Source organism: Gorilla gorilla, chromosome 4, assembly GCF_029281585.2.
Source record: "Gorilla gorilla gorilla isolate KB3781 chromosome 4, NHGRI_mGorGor1-v2.1_pri, whole genome shotgun sequence".
In the NCBI taxonomy this organism is placed as follows: Eukaryota; Metazoa; Chordata; class Mammalia; order Primates; family Hominidae; genus Gorilla; species Gorilla gorilla.
Genome location: NC_073228.2, coordinates 46433418 through 46446569, shown reverse-complemented (window position 1 = coordinate 46446569; position 13152 = coordinate 46433418). Strand labels below are relative to the sequence as shown.

The following is a 13152-nucleotide window of genomic DNA, read 5'->3' as shown; positions in this document are numbered from 1 at the left end:
AAATAAAAACAAAAACTCCAGCAACCGAGCTGCCCCTGAGACCCATTGGTCAGCCTCTCCAGGTTGGGGCCCAGGTGTGAAACGTGCTAAAGCTCCAGGTGATTGAGACAGGCAGTCGAGACCCACTGGATGCTGCTGAGGGCCCACATCCAGCCAGTCAACACAGAAGACTCTGTTTTCCTCCTCTGGGAACTGGACCAGCCTTTGTCCACTCAACTTGATTAATGTCCATATACTCAAGGGCAGCATCCAACCCGCCCTACCCCCTTTACCTTTTTATTTCCTCCGCCAGGGACATGGGTGATATTGTCCAGGGACCCAATCTTCGACTGGACTCTGTCCTTGAAGTCAAGCTTCTCAGATTTTACTTCCACCTGGCCACCTCCTAGAACACAACACACACAAGAGCATCTTGCCATCATCTTCTGTGGTTCTGTGGACTTAACATACATTACATGAGGTCTGCAGTCTACAGGGCAAAGTGCCAGGGGCTGCTGGGGCACAGCAAAAATTAGATTGGGTGCCACTGCTCTGGAGGGAAGAAGACAATGACAGGACTTCCAGGTTTGCAGCAGGAATTGAACAAGGGCCAAGCAAGTGGTTCCAAGTAGAGACCAGCCTTTAGAAGTAGGTAAGACTCCTTTAGAATGGTGTTTGGATACAAGTAAGTCCTTGCAAAGCTCTTGAAAATAGTTTGCTTCATCTATCTAATCAAAGTGTGCATCAAATATTTACACTGTAAACTCTTCTTCTTGAGATACTGCAAAGGTAAATGACAGCTCAGCCCAGGAAAAATTATTCTAAATATACATTGGTTGGCTTCCAGTAAGTAAAGTCTTTTTTTTTTTTTTTTTTTCTTGAGACAGAGTCTTGCTCTGTCGCCCAGGCTGGAGCGCAGTGGCATGGTCTCTGCTCACTGCAAGCTCCGCCTCCTGGGTTCATGCCATTCTCCTGCCTCAGCCAACCGAGTGGCTGGGACTACAGGTGCCTGCCACCACGCCCGGCTAATTTTTTGTATTTTCAGTAGAGATGGGGTTTCACTGTGTTAGCCAGGATGGTCTCAATCTCCTGACCTCCTGATCTGCCTGCCTCGGCCTCCCAAAGTGCTGGGATTATAGGCATGAGCCACTGTGCCCGGCCCATTAAGTGAAGTCTTTTCTATATCAACATCCTGTAAACCATGACCCCACAAGACCTTGGAATTAAATTGAATGTCAAAATGCACACTAAATAAGAACCCTTTCAGGCCAGGCGTGGTGGCTCATGCCTGTAATCCTAGCACTTTGGGAGGCCGAGGCAGGTGGATCACCTGAGGTCAGGAGTTTGAGACCAGTCTGACCAACATGGTGAAACCTCGTCTCTACTAAAAAAAAATAGAAAAATTAGCTGAGCATGGTGGCGGGCACCTGTAATCCCAGCTACTTGGGAAGCTGAGACAGGAGAATTGCTTGAATCCGGGAGGTGGAGGTTGCAGTGAGCCGAGATTGTGCCATTATACTCCAGCCTGGGCAACAAGAGTAAAACTCCATCTCAAAAAAAAAAAAAAAAAAAAAATTAGCCGGGCATGTTGGCATGTGCCTGTAATCTCAGCTACTCAGGAGGCTGAGGCAGGAGAATCACTTGAACCCAGGAGGCGGAGGTTGCAGTGAGCCGAGATCGCACCACTGCACTCCAGCCTGGGAACAGAAGGAGGCTCCCTCTCTAAATAAATAAATAAGGACCCTTTCTCCCTCCTGACGCTTGACACCATGCCCAAGCATGGGACAAGGCATGAGGAAGAGACAGCCCACAGGACTTTCCAGGGAAAGATGACAAAAGCAGCTCCCAGCTGCTCTCACAGCTGGGGTAGTGGCACCACTTGTGGAATACTTTCCACAGGGAGACTAAATCCCACAAAGTGTCCAAGGGAGCCAGAAAATAAGGAGTCACATTCTAGACTGAACTTCTCATGGCCTTCTCTTCCCACAGTAAGGGTTCAAGTAAAAACCAGCCCTGAATAGGGCCTAAGGCAGAAGTCCCCGCTCTGGACTCTCGGGGTGGGGTGACAGAATCTATAGCTGTGTCATCCGATATGGCAGCCACTCTTCCTCAACTGCACCAGCCATGTTTCAAGTGCCACATGTAGCTAGTGGCTACTATACTGGACAGCACAGATACAGAATATTTCCATCACTGCAGAAAGAAGTATAGACAGCACTGATTTCTTTCTTTCTTTCTTTCTTTTTTTTTTTTTTGCTGAGTCTCACTCTGTCACCCAGGCTGGTATGCAGTGGCGCGATCTTGGCTCACTGCAAGCTCCGCCTCCCAGGTTCATGCCATTCTCCTGCCTCAGCCTCCCAAGTAGTTGGGACTACAGGTGCCCGCCACCATGCCCGGCTAATTTTTTGTATTTTTAGTAGAGACGGGGTTTCACTGTGTTAGCCAGGATGGTCTTGATCTCCTGACCTCGTGATCCGCCTGCCTTGGCCTCCCAAAGCGCTGCGATTACAGGCATGAGCCACCGCGCCCGGCCGACAGCACTGATTTCTACACAGTGTGAGGTGGGGAGGGGAGTAAGCATGGTTCCAGTAGGATCACTTTCTTTTCTTTTTCTTTCTTTTTTTTTTTTTTGAGACGGAGTCTCACTCCCTCACCCAAGCTGGAGTGCATTGGCACGATCTTGGCTCACTCAGCCTCTGCCTCCTGGGTTCAAGTGATTCTCCTGCTTCAGTCTCCCAAGTAGCTGGGATTACAGGCATGCGCCACCATGCCTGGCTAGTTTTTGTATTTTTAGTAGACATGGGGTTTCGCCATGTTGGCCAGGCTGATCTCCAACTCCTGAGCTCAGGCAATCTGCCCACCTCCACCTCCCAAGGTGCTGGGATTATAGGCGTGGGCCACCACAGCCGGCCCAGAGCATCATTTTCTGTTTAAACAAAGTCACAGAGGGGACATGGCAGTGACCCAGGGTTCCTGTGCTGTAGCTGCTGTCGATGGTGAAGTGTCTCCCATGTTGGCTGGGGACCAAGCTCATGCATCCATATAGCTGAACCTCGAGTCTGAGAGGCCCTGTGGACAGCTTGCAGGGAGAACAACGGGTTAGGGGTTAAGGCCAGCATCTCGCCTCCCTCTTCACCTTAAAAAATATATTTTTTTAATTTTTGTGGGTACATAGGTGTATATATTTATGGGGTTCATGAGATGTTTTGATACAGACACACAATGTATAATAATCACATCATGGAAAATGGTGTATCCATCCCCTCAAACATTTGTCCTTTGTGTTACAAACAATCCATTTATATTCTTTTAGGTTTTTGTTGTGTTTTTTTTTTTTTTTTGAGACGGAGTCTCACTCTCTCACCCAGGCTGGAGTGCAGTGGCGCAATCTCGGCTCACTGCAAGCTCCGCCTCCCAGGTTCATGCCATTCTCCTGCCTCAGCCTTGTGAGTAGCTGGGACTATAGGCACCTGCCACCACGCCTGGCTAATTTTTTGTATTTTTAGTACAGACCGGGTTTCACCGTGTTAGCCAGGATGGTCTATATCTCCTGACCTTGTGATCCGCTCGCCTCGGCCTCCCAAAGTGCTGGGATTACAGGCGTGAGCCACCGTGCCCAGCCGTATTTTTATTTTTATTTTTGAGATGGAGTTTCACTGTCACCCAGGCTGGAGTGCAGTGGCAAGATCTCGGCTCACTGCAACCTCTGCCTCCCAGGTTCAAGTGATTCTCCTGCCTCAGCCTCCTGAGTAGCTGGGATTACAGGCGCCCGCCACCATGCCTGGCTAATTTTTGTATTTTTAGTAGAGATGGGGTTTCACCATGTTGGCCAGGCTGGTCTCAAACGCCCACCTCAGCCTCCCAAAGTGCTGGGATTACAGACGTAAGCCACTGCACCCGGCTATCTTTTAGTTATTTTTAAATGTACAATTAAATTATTATTGACTATAGTCACCCTGTTGCACTATCAAATACTAGGTCTTATTCTATTTTTTTTGTACCCATTGACCATCCCCCCACCATCCCCTCACTACCCTTCCCAGCCTCTGGTAACCATCCTTCTATTCTCTATCTCCTGGATCCCACAAAGAAGCGAGAACATGTACTTTTTTTTTTTTTTTTTTTTTTTTGAGATGGAGTCTCGCTCTGTCGCCCAGGCTGGAGTGCAGTGGCACGATCTCCGCTCACTCTGCTCACTGCAAGCTCCGCCTCCCGGGTTCACGCCATTTTCCTGCCTCAGCCTCCGGAGTAGCTGGGACTACAGGCGCCCGCCACCACGCCCGGCTAATTTTTTGTATTTTTAGTAGAGATGGGGTTTCACAGTGTTAGCCATTATGGTCTCGGTCTCCTGACCTCGTGATCTGCCCGCCTTGGCCTCCCAAAGTGCTGGAATTACAGGCGTGAGCCACAGCGCCCGGCCGAGAATATGTGCTTTCTTTCTGTGCCTGCCTTATTTCACTTCACTCCCGCCTCACCTTGTCTTGGGCAGCATGGCCTGGGCAGGAGCGAGCTGGAGCCACCACGCCTCCTGGGCTCCCGCAAGTTTCACACTCAACACTTTCCTTGATGTAGGTCTACCTAAAATATCCTTTCCAGCCCCTTCTGAAGTCTGGAGCAGTTCCAGCCTCACCAGGACTCCTCCACCCCCTGCACCTTCCCGTCCCAACCCTCACCTTCCACAGGGCTACCTGGTTTATGATGGATGTTGCCTAATGAGCCACACTTGGAGGTCACCTTGCTCAGGTCAACTGGTTTGTAGACTATTTGCACCTGGAGATGAGAGAGGAGGAGAGAGAAGAGGAAAGGCAGAGAGAGAGGAAGGCAGAGAGACAAAAAGGATAAAATGGGATTATTTTATTAAGGGTGTAACTCAATGAGAAGCAGCTGTGTAAGCCCAGGCCCTAATTGGACAGTGGTTCCCAGCTGCCATGAGGAGCACACCCTAGTCAGGGTGGAAAAATGTGTTGTTGAAATTCTGCCAACCCTGCCCCAGGGGAGCTGGGGACTGTGGGATTGGAGTGTCTTCAATCCCTGCAGAACAAAAGAGCCTCTGGGAAAAACAGGGACCCATTGTCATTGTGCAAGACCCAGACATTTGCTCAGCAAACGCTTAAGTGTAAAAATGTCACTCCCTTTCCTGACATGAAATTGACAGATCACAATCAGACATGAAGAAAAAAGTGATCAATATGATGAGTATGCACAGCATCTGAAAAATCTTGCTGGAAAGGCAGGAGTGGGGTATCTGCTGGGCCTCAAAGAGGGGAGGCGCTGTGAGGGTCGATGGGTGGGCTTTATTCCAGGAAAAGCTTCCACGGACCCTGGAAAGCACTAGAGCAAAGACCATAAGTAAGCAGGACCCAGCGGAGTTCAGCAGCTCGGACGTGAGAACCAGCAGGCACCTGCACACTCAGTGTCCTGGACATTCCTGTCTTTTGCAACAGGAACAAAGCAACACCAGCAGGGTGGGTAGGTGGCACAGCAGAAACCAACAGATTTAGTGTCTCAGTAAGCTCGAGCGGACGCAGACACACATGAGGAGGCCTGTGGCCTCCAGGGCACCGCTCCCTCTGGGAATGATGGCCCTGAGCTGCCAGCTGATCTCAGTCAAAGAACCAGCTCCCCTGTGGGGGGCACGCTGTAGGGACTCCACAGTGGCAGACACACAGGTCCCCTGGAGGCAGGCCTCTATGAAGCCATGGCTGTGTGGGGCCTGGGGGACGGGTCACTGACTGACATTCCTGGAGTCCCCAGGGCCTCCAGCAGTGGCCTTGTGTGGGGTCACCTGAGGGTGCAAGGGGGCAGCCACCTCCCACCTATCAGTCAGCTCCCGAGGAAGCCCTGCCCTGGAGCTTCCTGGGAGACAGCTGGCTTCATGGCTGAAGATGGTTTATCAAGGTCACCAAAAAACAAGGTGCAGGGCGGGTGGTGGTTTCTCCTTCCACTTAGGTCTAAACTGGAACCATCCCGAATTATTTTGGTGTCAGCTGGCATGTGCTCTTTATGGATGGGGAGTTAACTGGGGCAGAGATTGCTGAGGCCCATGTGTGTCAGGGCGGACATGATCTGTGGCAAGGACGTTGGGGGACAGGGAGGATGGATGGCGTGCGGCCTGACTTGGAGAGAGCTGTGCTCTGAGGCCGGCACCGAGGGGGTGGACCAGGGCCGAGGGAGGTGGGAGGATGTGCTGGTATGACCAGGGCCTCCTTCCCTCTTCCCTCTGGCCTGGGTGAGGTAACTCGTGAGAGGGGGAGGGGGGCTGGGACAGGGACCAGGGAACGGCCAGAAAGGAGAGGAGTGGATGGCAGTGGGAGCCAGGGCCGGTGGTCAGGATACCTGGAGGCCAGGGAGGGGGACAGCAGGCCCTGCAGAGCTTCCAGGGTCCAGCCAGGAGGCAGAAGGATCCCAGGTAGAGAAGGAGCAGGGCCAGCCTGCTGGGAAGGGGCCCCCAGGCTGGGGAGAGGCTAGGGCTCAGGCCAGGGATCCAGTGCCCCCAGATGCCAGGGGCTGGCATCTCTTCTCACCAGGAGAAGGGCTTCCTGTGAAGGTGCTCAGAGGGCGGTGCTCAGCCCGGGACATCTGGTGGCTCTCTGCCAGGTCACAGGCTAGACCACAGACAAGCACAGCGCGGGTCACAGGCTAGCCCGCAGACAAGCACAGCGTGGGTCACAGGCTAGCCCGCAGATGAGCACAGCGCGGGACACACAGGCGGGCTCCAGGGAGGTCCCAGATGTCCTGGGCACTGCAGCGTCTTTGGGCATCAGCTACCCAGAGGGGTTGGCCAAGCAGCCCCTGTGCACTCTCTCCCCAGCTCCGCCTCAGCAGCACAGCCTCCACCAGGGCACCAGACTTGACTTCAACCAGAAAGCACATGGCCTTCCTCCTCTGGCCGAGCTCACTTTGAGGAAGCCAGAGAACCAGGATCAAAGCTCAAACAGCTGAAAACAGCAATCCCAGGAACAAGGGCCCGGGCAGGGGTGGGGGCGGCACACACCTCTTCTGTCCCCTCACAGCAGACAAACTGGGGGGACAGGAGAGCAGGGCGTGGAAGACAGAGGAGACACTTAGCAGACACTGGTGAGGAAGCATTAGTTAGCCCCATGCAGCAGCCGCAGGGCAAGCGCTTGCCACCTGTGGGACTCAAGGGGCCTCAGGGCAGAAGCCGGGATCCAGGTGCTCAGGGCAGGAAGCAGCAGCACATTACAAGAATAAACCCTCTGGGCTGGATGCGGGTGGCTGCCTCAGGCCAGGCATTTTCTGGAGACAGCCCGCCCTGGAGCCACAGCAGTGTCCTGGTACTGCCAGCCAGGGCCAGGTGATTGCTCTCAAAAATCAACGCCTCCCACCCCAAGGGTCTCATACGTCCAGCTCCCCAGGGTGTTAACAGTTTGCTTTCAGCTGACCAAGAGAGCTGGTGGGAGAGGAGCCTCGGGTGCCCAGTGGACATAGACCGGCCAGGGGATGATGAAGCCTCAGCTTATCGGGTGGGTCAGTTGCACTTGAGGATCTGAGTCCCGAATCTCAGGGAGACACTCCACAGAAGACGCACGGAGTCCCCGGGGACATTTAGAGGAAGCCAAATCTATTTATTTTAAAATTATTATATTATTGTTTTTTGAGACAAAGTCTCACTCTGTTGCCTAGGTTGAAGTGCAGTGGCGCGATCATGGCTCCTTGCAACTTCCGCCTCCCGGACTCAGGCAATCCTCCCACCTCAGCCTCCCAAGTAGCTGGGACTATAGGTGCGTGCCACCACACCTGGCTAATTTTAATTTTTTTTGTAGACACAGGGGTCTCATTGTTGCCCAGGCTGGTCTTGAACTCCTGGGCTCAAGCGAACCTCCCGCCTTAGTCTCCCAAAGTGCTGGAATTACAGGCACGAGCCACCACTCCTGGCCAGAGGCAGCCAAATCTAAAAGGGCCAAAAGCAGCATTTCTCTGCCACACCTCAATGCTGGGCAGAGGGACCTGTCGCACTTTGGTTTGGCTCTTTGCATCTGGAGTCTCTGCCAGAGGGTGGCGCAGGCTAAGCATAAGCTGGAGGCTTAGGAATCGGCTCCTGCCTTGAACGTGTAGGAGCAGCAGCTGAGCAGGACAATAAGACCTTGGTGTCCACTCATCAGAACAAATGGGTCACCTGTCCACAGTGGAGCCACTCAACGTCAACCTGCCCAGGTGTCGGGGGAGGAGGCGGCAGCCCAGTCTCAGGTGCCACCACCTTCAGCCCAACTTCCAATGGGCTATGGGGCTCCTGGGGACAGGGCTGGGCATGAGTGGAAGGAGACTTTGATGGGTATTGTCAGCTTCCCAGGCAGGGTCCGGAGAGAGGGTCCGTCATCTGCCCTATTCTGTCCACACAGCCTGCGCAGGCTGGGGGACCCAGAAATGCTGGGACACCCCCTCCTAGAATATGAGGAAGGGGCTTCTGGGAACAGTGGACCGTGTGGGGGAATGTGGGGAGCCGGGCTACATTCACCCAGAGGTCGCAGCCAGATCCTGAGAGCCCAAGAAGGATTTATTCTATGCAGTGTCTCGCAAGTGTACGCACTCACACCACTTCCTAATAATTCAAGCCACAGCACGGCGCATGGGACGTGTGAAGGTACTCACACTGCCGCCTCCCGGGACGTGTTTGATATTATCCTTTGAGCCACACTTGGACTGGACGTTGCTAAGATCCAGCTTCTTATTAATTATCTGCACCTTTGGTAGCCAGAAAAAAGGATGAGTGACACGCCACCCTGGACCCGCCTGCTTGCTTGCAAGGACGCCTCCACTTTCGATGAGTGACATGCGCCACCCTGGACCCGCCTGCTTGCTCGCAAGGATGCCTCCACTTTCGGACTTGGCAGAGGCAGTCTGGGGAGTGACGGGAGGTCGAGTCACACCCCAGGGGAGCTGAAGGGACAGAGGGCTGCTCTGAAGGCATCCCAGAAGTGTTAGTGATTTCCAGCGGGCTTTACGAAGCTGGGATTGCAGGTCCTCACTTCACAAAAGGATGGCATCGTGAGGCCTGAACCCCAGAGGGGAGCGTTCACCAGCCTGAGGTCAAGTGAAAAATGTGTTTGGCCACACTGACGAGGGAGTAATAGGAAGTTCCCCGGCATCTCCACTCACACCTGGCTAGACCCACCGGCACATTCCCAGAGAACTCCCTGCGGCTGTTCTCAAGCCTGCCGGGCATCAGAATCACCTGTGGATTTTTACAATCTCAGACCCTAGCCCTGACCTAGAATTAGAATCTAGGAGTCTGGCTTCAGTCTCTCTAGTTTTGAAAAGTTCCCCTGGTGATTCTGACACACAGCCAGGTTTGAGAAGCCCTGACCCCGCAGGCAGGACACAGGCCGCTTTGCGGGGAAGACAAATGTGGGGTGTCCCTTCTGTACGAGGGCTCTGTCCCTGCAAGGGGGGGCTGTGCCTTCTCCTTCCATCCACCCACCAGCCCTCTCCCACCCACAATGCCACTAGGTGCGTAACGGAAGCTGAGCAAATGCTCCCGTGGGGCTTTTTCTCAGCTCTTCCATAAGCAGGGGTGGCCTGGATGGGTCTCCCACGATTGCATTTCTGGAAGGTTCTTTCTGCAGACACCAGGGAGGTGTGAAAATATCAGCGTTTTGATGAGAAATGATTTTTACCAATTTGCCTAAGAACTATGAAATAGAAAACCATGGTTTAGGGAGTTGGAAAAACTGGACATTTTCTCTGCCAGATCAGTGAGAATGTCTTCCTCACCCGGTGACCTTTCCCCTCAGGAACTCTGGAAACAGTGGAAACAGTGTGCTTTGGGATTTTTGTTTTGTTTTTTTTTCTTTGTGAGATAGGGTCTCACTTTGTCACCCAGGCTGGAGTGCAGTGACACCATCACCGCTCAGTGCAGCCTCGACTTCCCAGGGCTCAGGGGATTCTCCTACTTCAGCCTCCCAAGTAGCTGGGACCACAGGCACATGCCACCACACCTGGCAAATTTTTTGTATTTTTTGTAGAGACGAGGTCATGCTATGTTGTCCAGGATAGTTTGAAACTCCTGGGCTCAAGCAATCAGCCCACCTCGGCTTCCCAAAGTGCTGGGATTACAAGCGTGAGCCACCATGCCTGTAATCTCAGCACTCTGGTTTTTATTCGTCTCAGGTGTAAATAATTGCCAAGTGGTGATCCCAGTGAAGGACCAGCCGTGCCCAGGCCGCTTCCGAAATCTTGAAAATGGCACTGAGACCTCAGTGGCTCTTTTGAGAATGCTGGGTGGAAACCACTGCCCTGGAGGCCCCATCAGCCTGGGCTGTCGGGTCTGGGGTTGGAACTCCAGCCTGACTTCTGGTTCATCCCGTTTTTTTCCCCCTTAATTTTACTTGTCTGAATCTTCAATAGGAATCAATATCTAACTCATTTCTTCATAATCTTTTATGTTCCTTCAAAAGACTATGTATTTCTATTAGAAAATATAACGATTTTAAAAAACAGAGCTCATCAAAGCAAAAACCGTTTTCTTACCACCCTAACACAATCACGATTGCATTTTGTTGTATTTCCTTGAAGTCTCATTTATATATAACTACCCCTGTATACCTATACTTGGTAGAATTATTGTGCACATGCAATTTTGTATCTTGCTCTAAGAAGTGATATCATATCCTAGGCTGGGTGCAGTGGCTCCTGTAATCCTAGCACTTTGGGAGGTCAAGGCTGGTGGATCACCTGACGTCAGGAGTTCAAGAGCAGCCTGGCCAACGTGGTGAAACCCCATCTGTACTAAAAATACAAAAGTTAGCCAGGCATGGTGGTGCGCAACCCAGCTACTCGGGAGGTTGAGGAAGGAGAATAGCTTGAACCCGGGAGATGGAGGTTGCAGTGAGCTGAGATGGCGCCACTGAACTCCAGCCTGGGTGACAGAATGAGACTTCGTCTCAAAATACAAAAAACAACAAAAGAAGTGATATCATATCCTAAGCATTGTCTATGGTCTACGGTCATCAGAAGCACTATGTTTAATAATATGTCCCATTCCATTTTGTGAATATTGTTCCCCTGCTATCCAACATTTGTATTGATTCCACTTTGTACTTCAATAATACAAACAGTCCTGCAGGAGCTGGATTTGATGCAAAGAAAAAAAAAAATACAAACAGCCTCCCATGAACCTCTTTCTGAAAGGAGCTTTTTCCATATGATGGGTTATTTTCATAACACAGAGTCCTAGAATAGAATTTCTGGGTCAAAGTTATAAATATTCTAAAACCTCTCGGTACAACTCTCCACATGGCTTTCTAAAAGGGTTGCATGAGTTTTCCCTGTGAGCCCCGGTGAGAGAGCCAGCCTCACCACATTGCTGCCAGCACTGGGTGTTTACAACATTGTTTTGCTTATTTTTTTTGACCAAAATAAAAGAAACTGCATTGCTGGCTTATTCTGCATCTCTCCAATTATGACTGAAATCGCTCCTTTACCCCCTTTTTGCTGATGGGTGTATTTTTTCTAACATGCACATATTTACATTTTAATTTATTTTTATTTATTCTTTTTATTATTTTTAAAATAGAGACAAGGTCTCACTCTGTCACCCAGGCTGGAATGCAGTGGCGCCATCGTAGCTCACTGCAGCCTTAAACTCCTGGGCTCAAGCAATCCTCCTGCCTCGGTCTCCCAAGTAGCTGGAACTACCGGTATGTGCTACCACGCCCAGCTAATTTTTAAAAATTCTTTGTGATGATGGGGTCTCGCTATGTCACCCAGTCCGGTCTCAAACTCCTGGGCTCAAGTGATTCTCTCACCTCAGCCTCACAAAGCACTGGGATTACAGGCGTGAACCACGGTGTCCAGCCTACATTTTAATTTACTTATTTATTTTTGTTTTATAATTTTTTAATTTTAAATTTATATGGGTACATAGTAGGTGTATATACTTGTGGGGTACATGAGATATTTAGATACAGACATACATTGTGCAATAATCACATCACGGTGAATGGGGTATCTATCACCTCAAGCATTTATCATTTCTTGTGTTATAAACATTCCAATTATACATTTTATTTTATTTATTTTATTTTGTTTTATTTTATTTTTATTTTATTTTATTATTTTATTTTATTTTATTTTTATTTTTTTGAGATAGAACCTTGCCTTGTCGCCCAGGCTGGAGTGCAGTGGCGCGATCTCGGCTCACTGCAAGCTCCGCCTCCCGGGTTCACGCCATTCTCCTGCCTCAGCCTCCCGAGTAGCTGGGACTACAGACGCCAGCCACCACGCCGGGCTAATTTTTTCTTTTTTTTGTATTTGTAGTAGAGACGGGGTTTCACCATGTTAGCCAGGATGGTCTCGATCTCCTGACCTCGTGATCGGCCTGCCTCGGCCTCCCAAAGTGCTGGGATTACAGGCGTGAGCCACCATGCCCAGCTAATTTTTGTATTTTTAGTAGAGATGGGGTTTCACCGTGTTAGCCAGTCCAATTACACTCTTTTAGTTGTTTTTAAATGTACTATAAATTACTGTTGACTGTCGTCACCCTGCTGTGCTATCCAATACTAGATCTATTCATGCTAACTACGTTTTTGTACCCATTAACCATCCCTACTTTCTCCCTACTCGCCTCCACCCTCCTCAGCCTCTGGTAACCATCCTTCTACTCTCTATCTCCATGAGTTTAATTTTTAGCTCCCACAAATGTGTGAGAACATGTGAAGTCTGTCCTTCTGTCTGGCTTATTTCACTTAACATAATGTCCTCCAGTTCCATCCATGTTGTTTCAAATGACAGATTCTCATTCTTTTTCATGGCTGAATAGTACTCCATTGTGTATATGCACCACATTTTCTCTATCCATTTGTCTGCTGATGCACACTTGGGTTGCTTCCAAGTCTTGGCTATTGTGAAGAGCCCTGCAATCAACACAGGCGCGCCGGACCTACATTTTTAGATACTCACATTCTTCCTTTGTAATTCCTTCTCTGGTGTTTCCATGTACAATCCACTCCTCCTTTAGAGATGGATAAATCTCTAGTGCCACATCACCTTTCTTGCCCACCGTCCCCACATTAAGGACAAGGAGGCCATGTGAGGCTCACTGAGGTTCCGCAACTTTCTCAGGTCAGAAGCAGCCACAGAAGAATCTAGATCTCAGAGTTTGTAGCCACAGGCTATCTATGTGACAACAAAGTTGTCCTGGGCTGTCCTCAAGGC

The 13152-nt window shown here is 50.6% G+C and overlaps 1 protein-coding gene across 8 annotated transcripts in view; it reads right to left on the bottom strand.

Moving 5' to 3' along the window:
• MAPT (microtubule associated protein tau) overlaps positions 1-13152 on the bottom strand; it is a 131295-nt gene that overhangs the window by 6987 nt on the left and 111156 nt on the right. For 4 of the 8 annotated variants that reach the window (XM_031011078.3, XM_055387816.2, XM_031011074.3 and 1 more), the window contains 3 exons: positions 8590-8682; positions 4668-4749; positions 273-385 (listed from right to left, as the gene is read on the bottom strand). In XM_031011078.3, the coding sequence (XP_030866938.1) occupies positions 273-385; positions 4668-4749; positions 8590-8682 (288 nt within the window). The remainder of the gene's footprint in view (positions 1-272; positions 386-4667; positions 4750-8589; positions 8683-13152) is intronic. The other 4 variants (XM_063705806.1, XM_055387817.2, XM_031011076.3 and 1 more) reach the window with 1 other exon arrangement.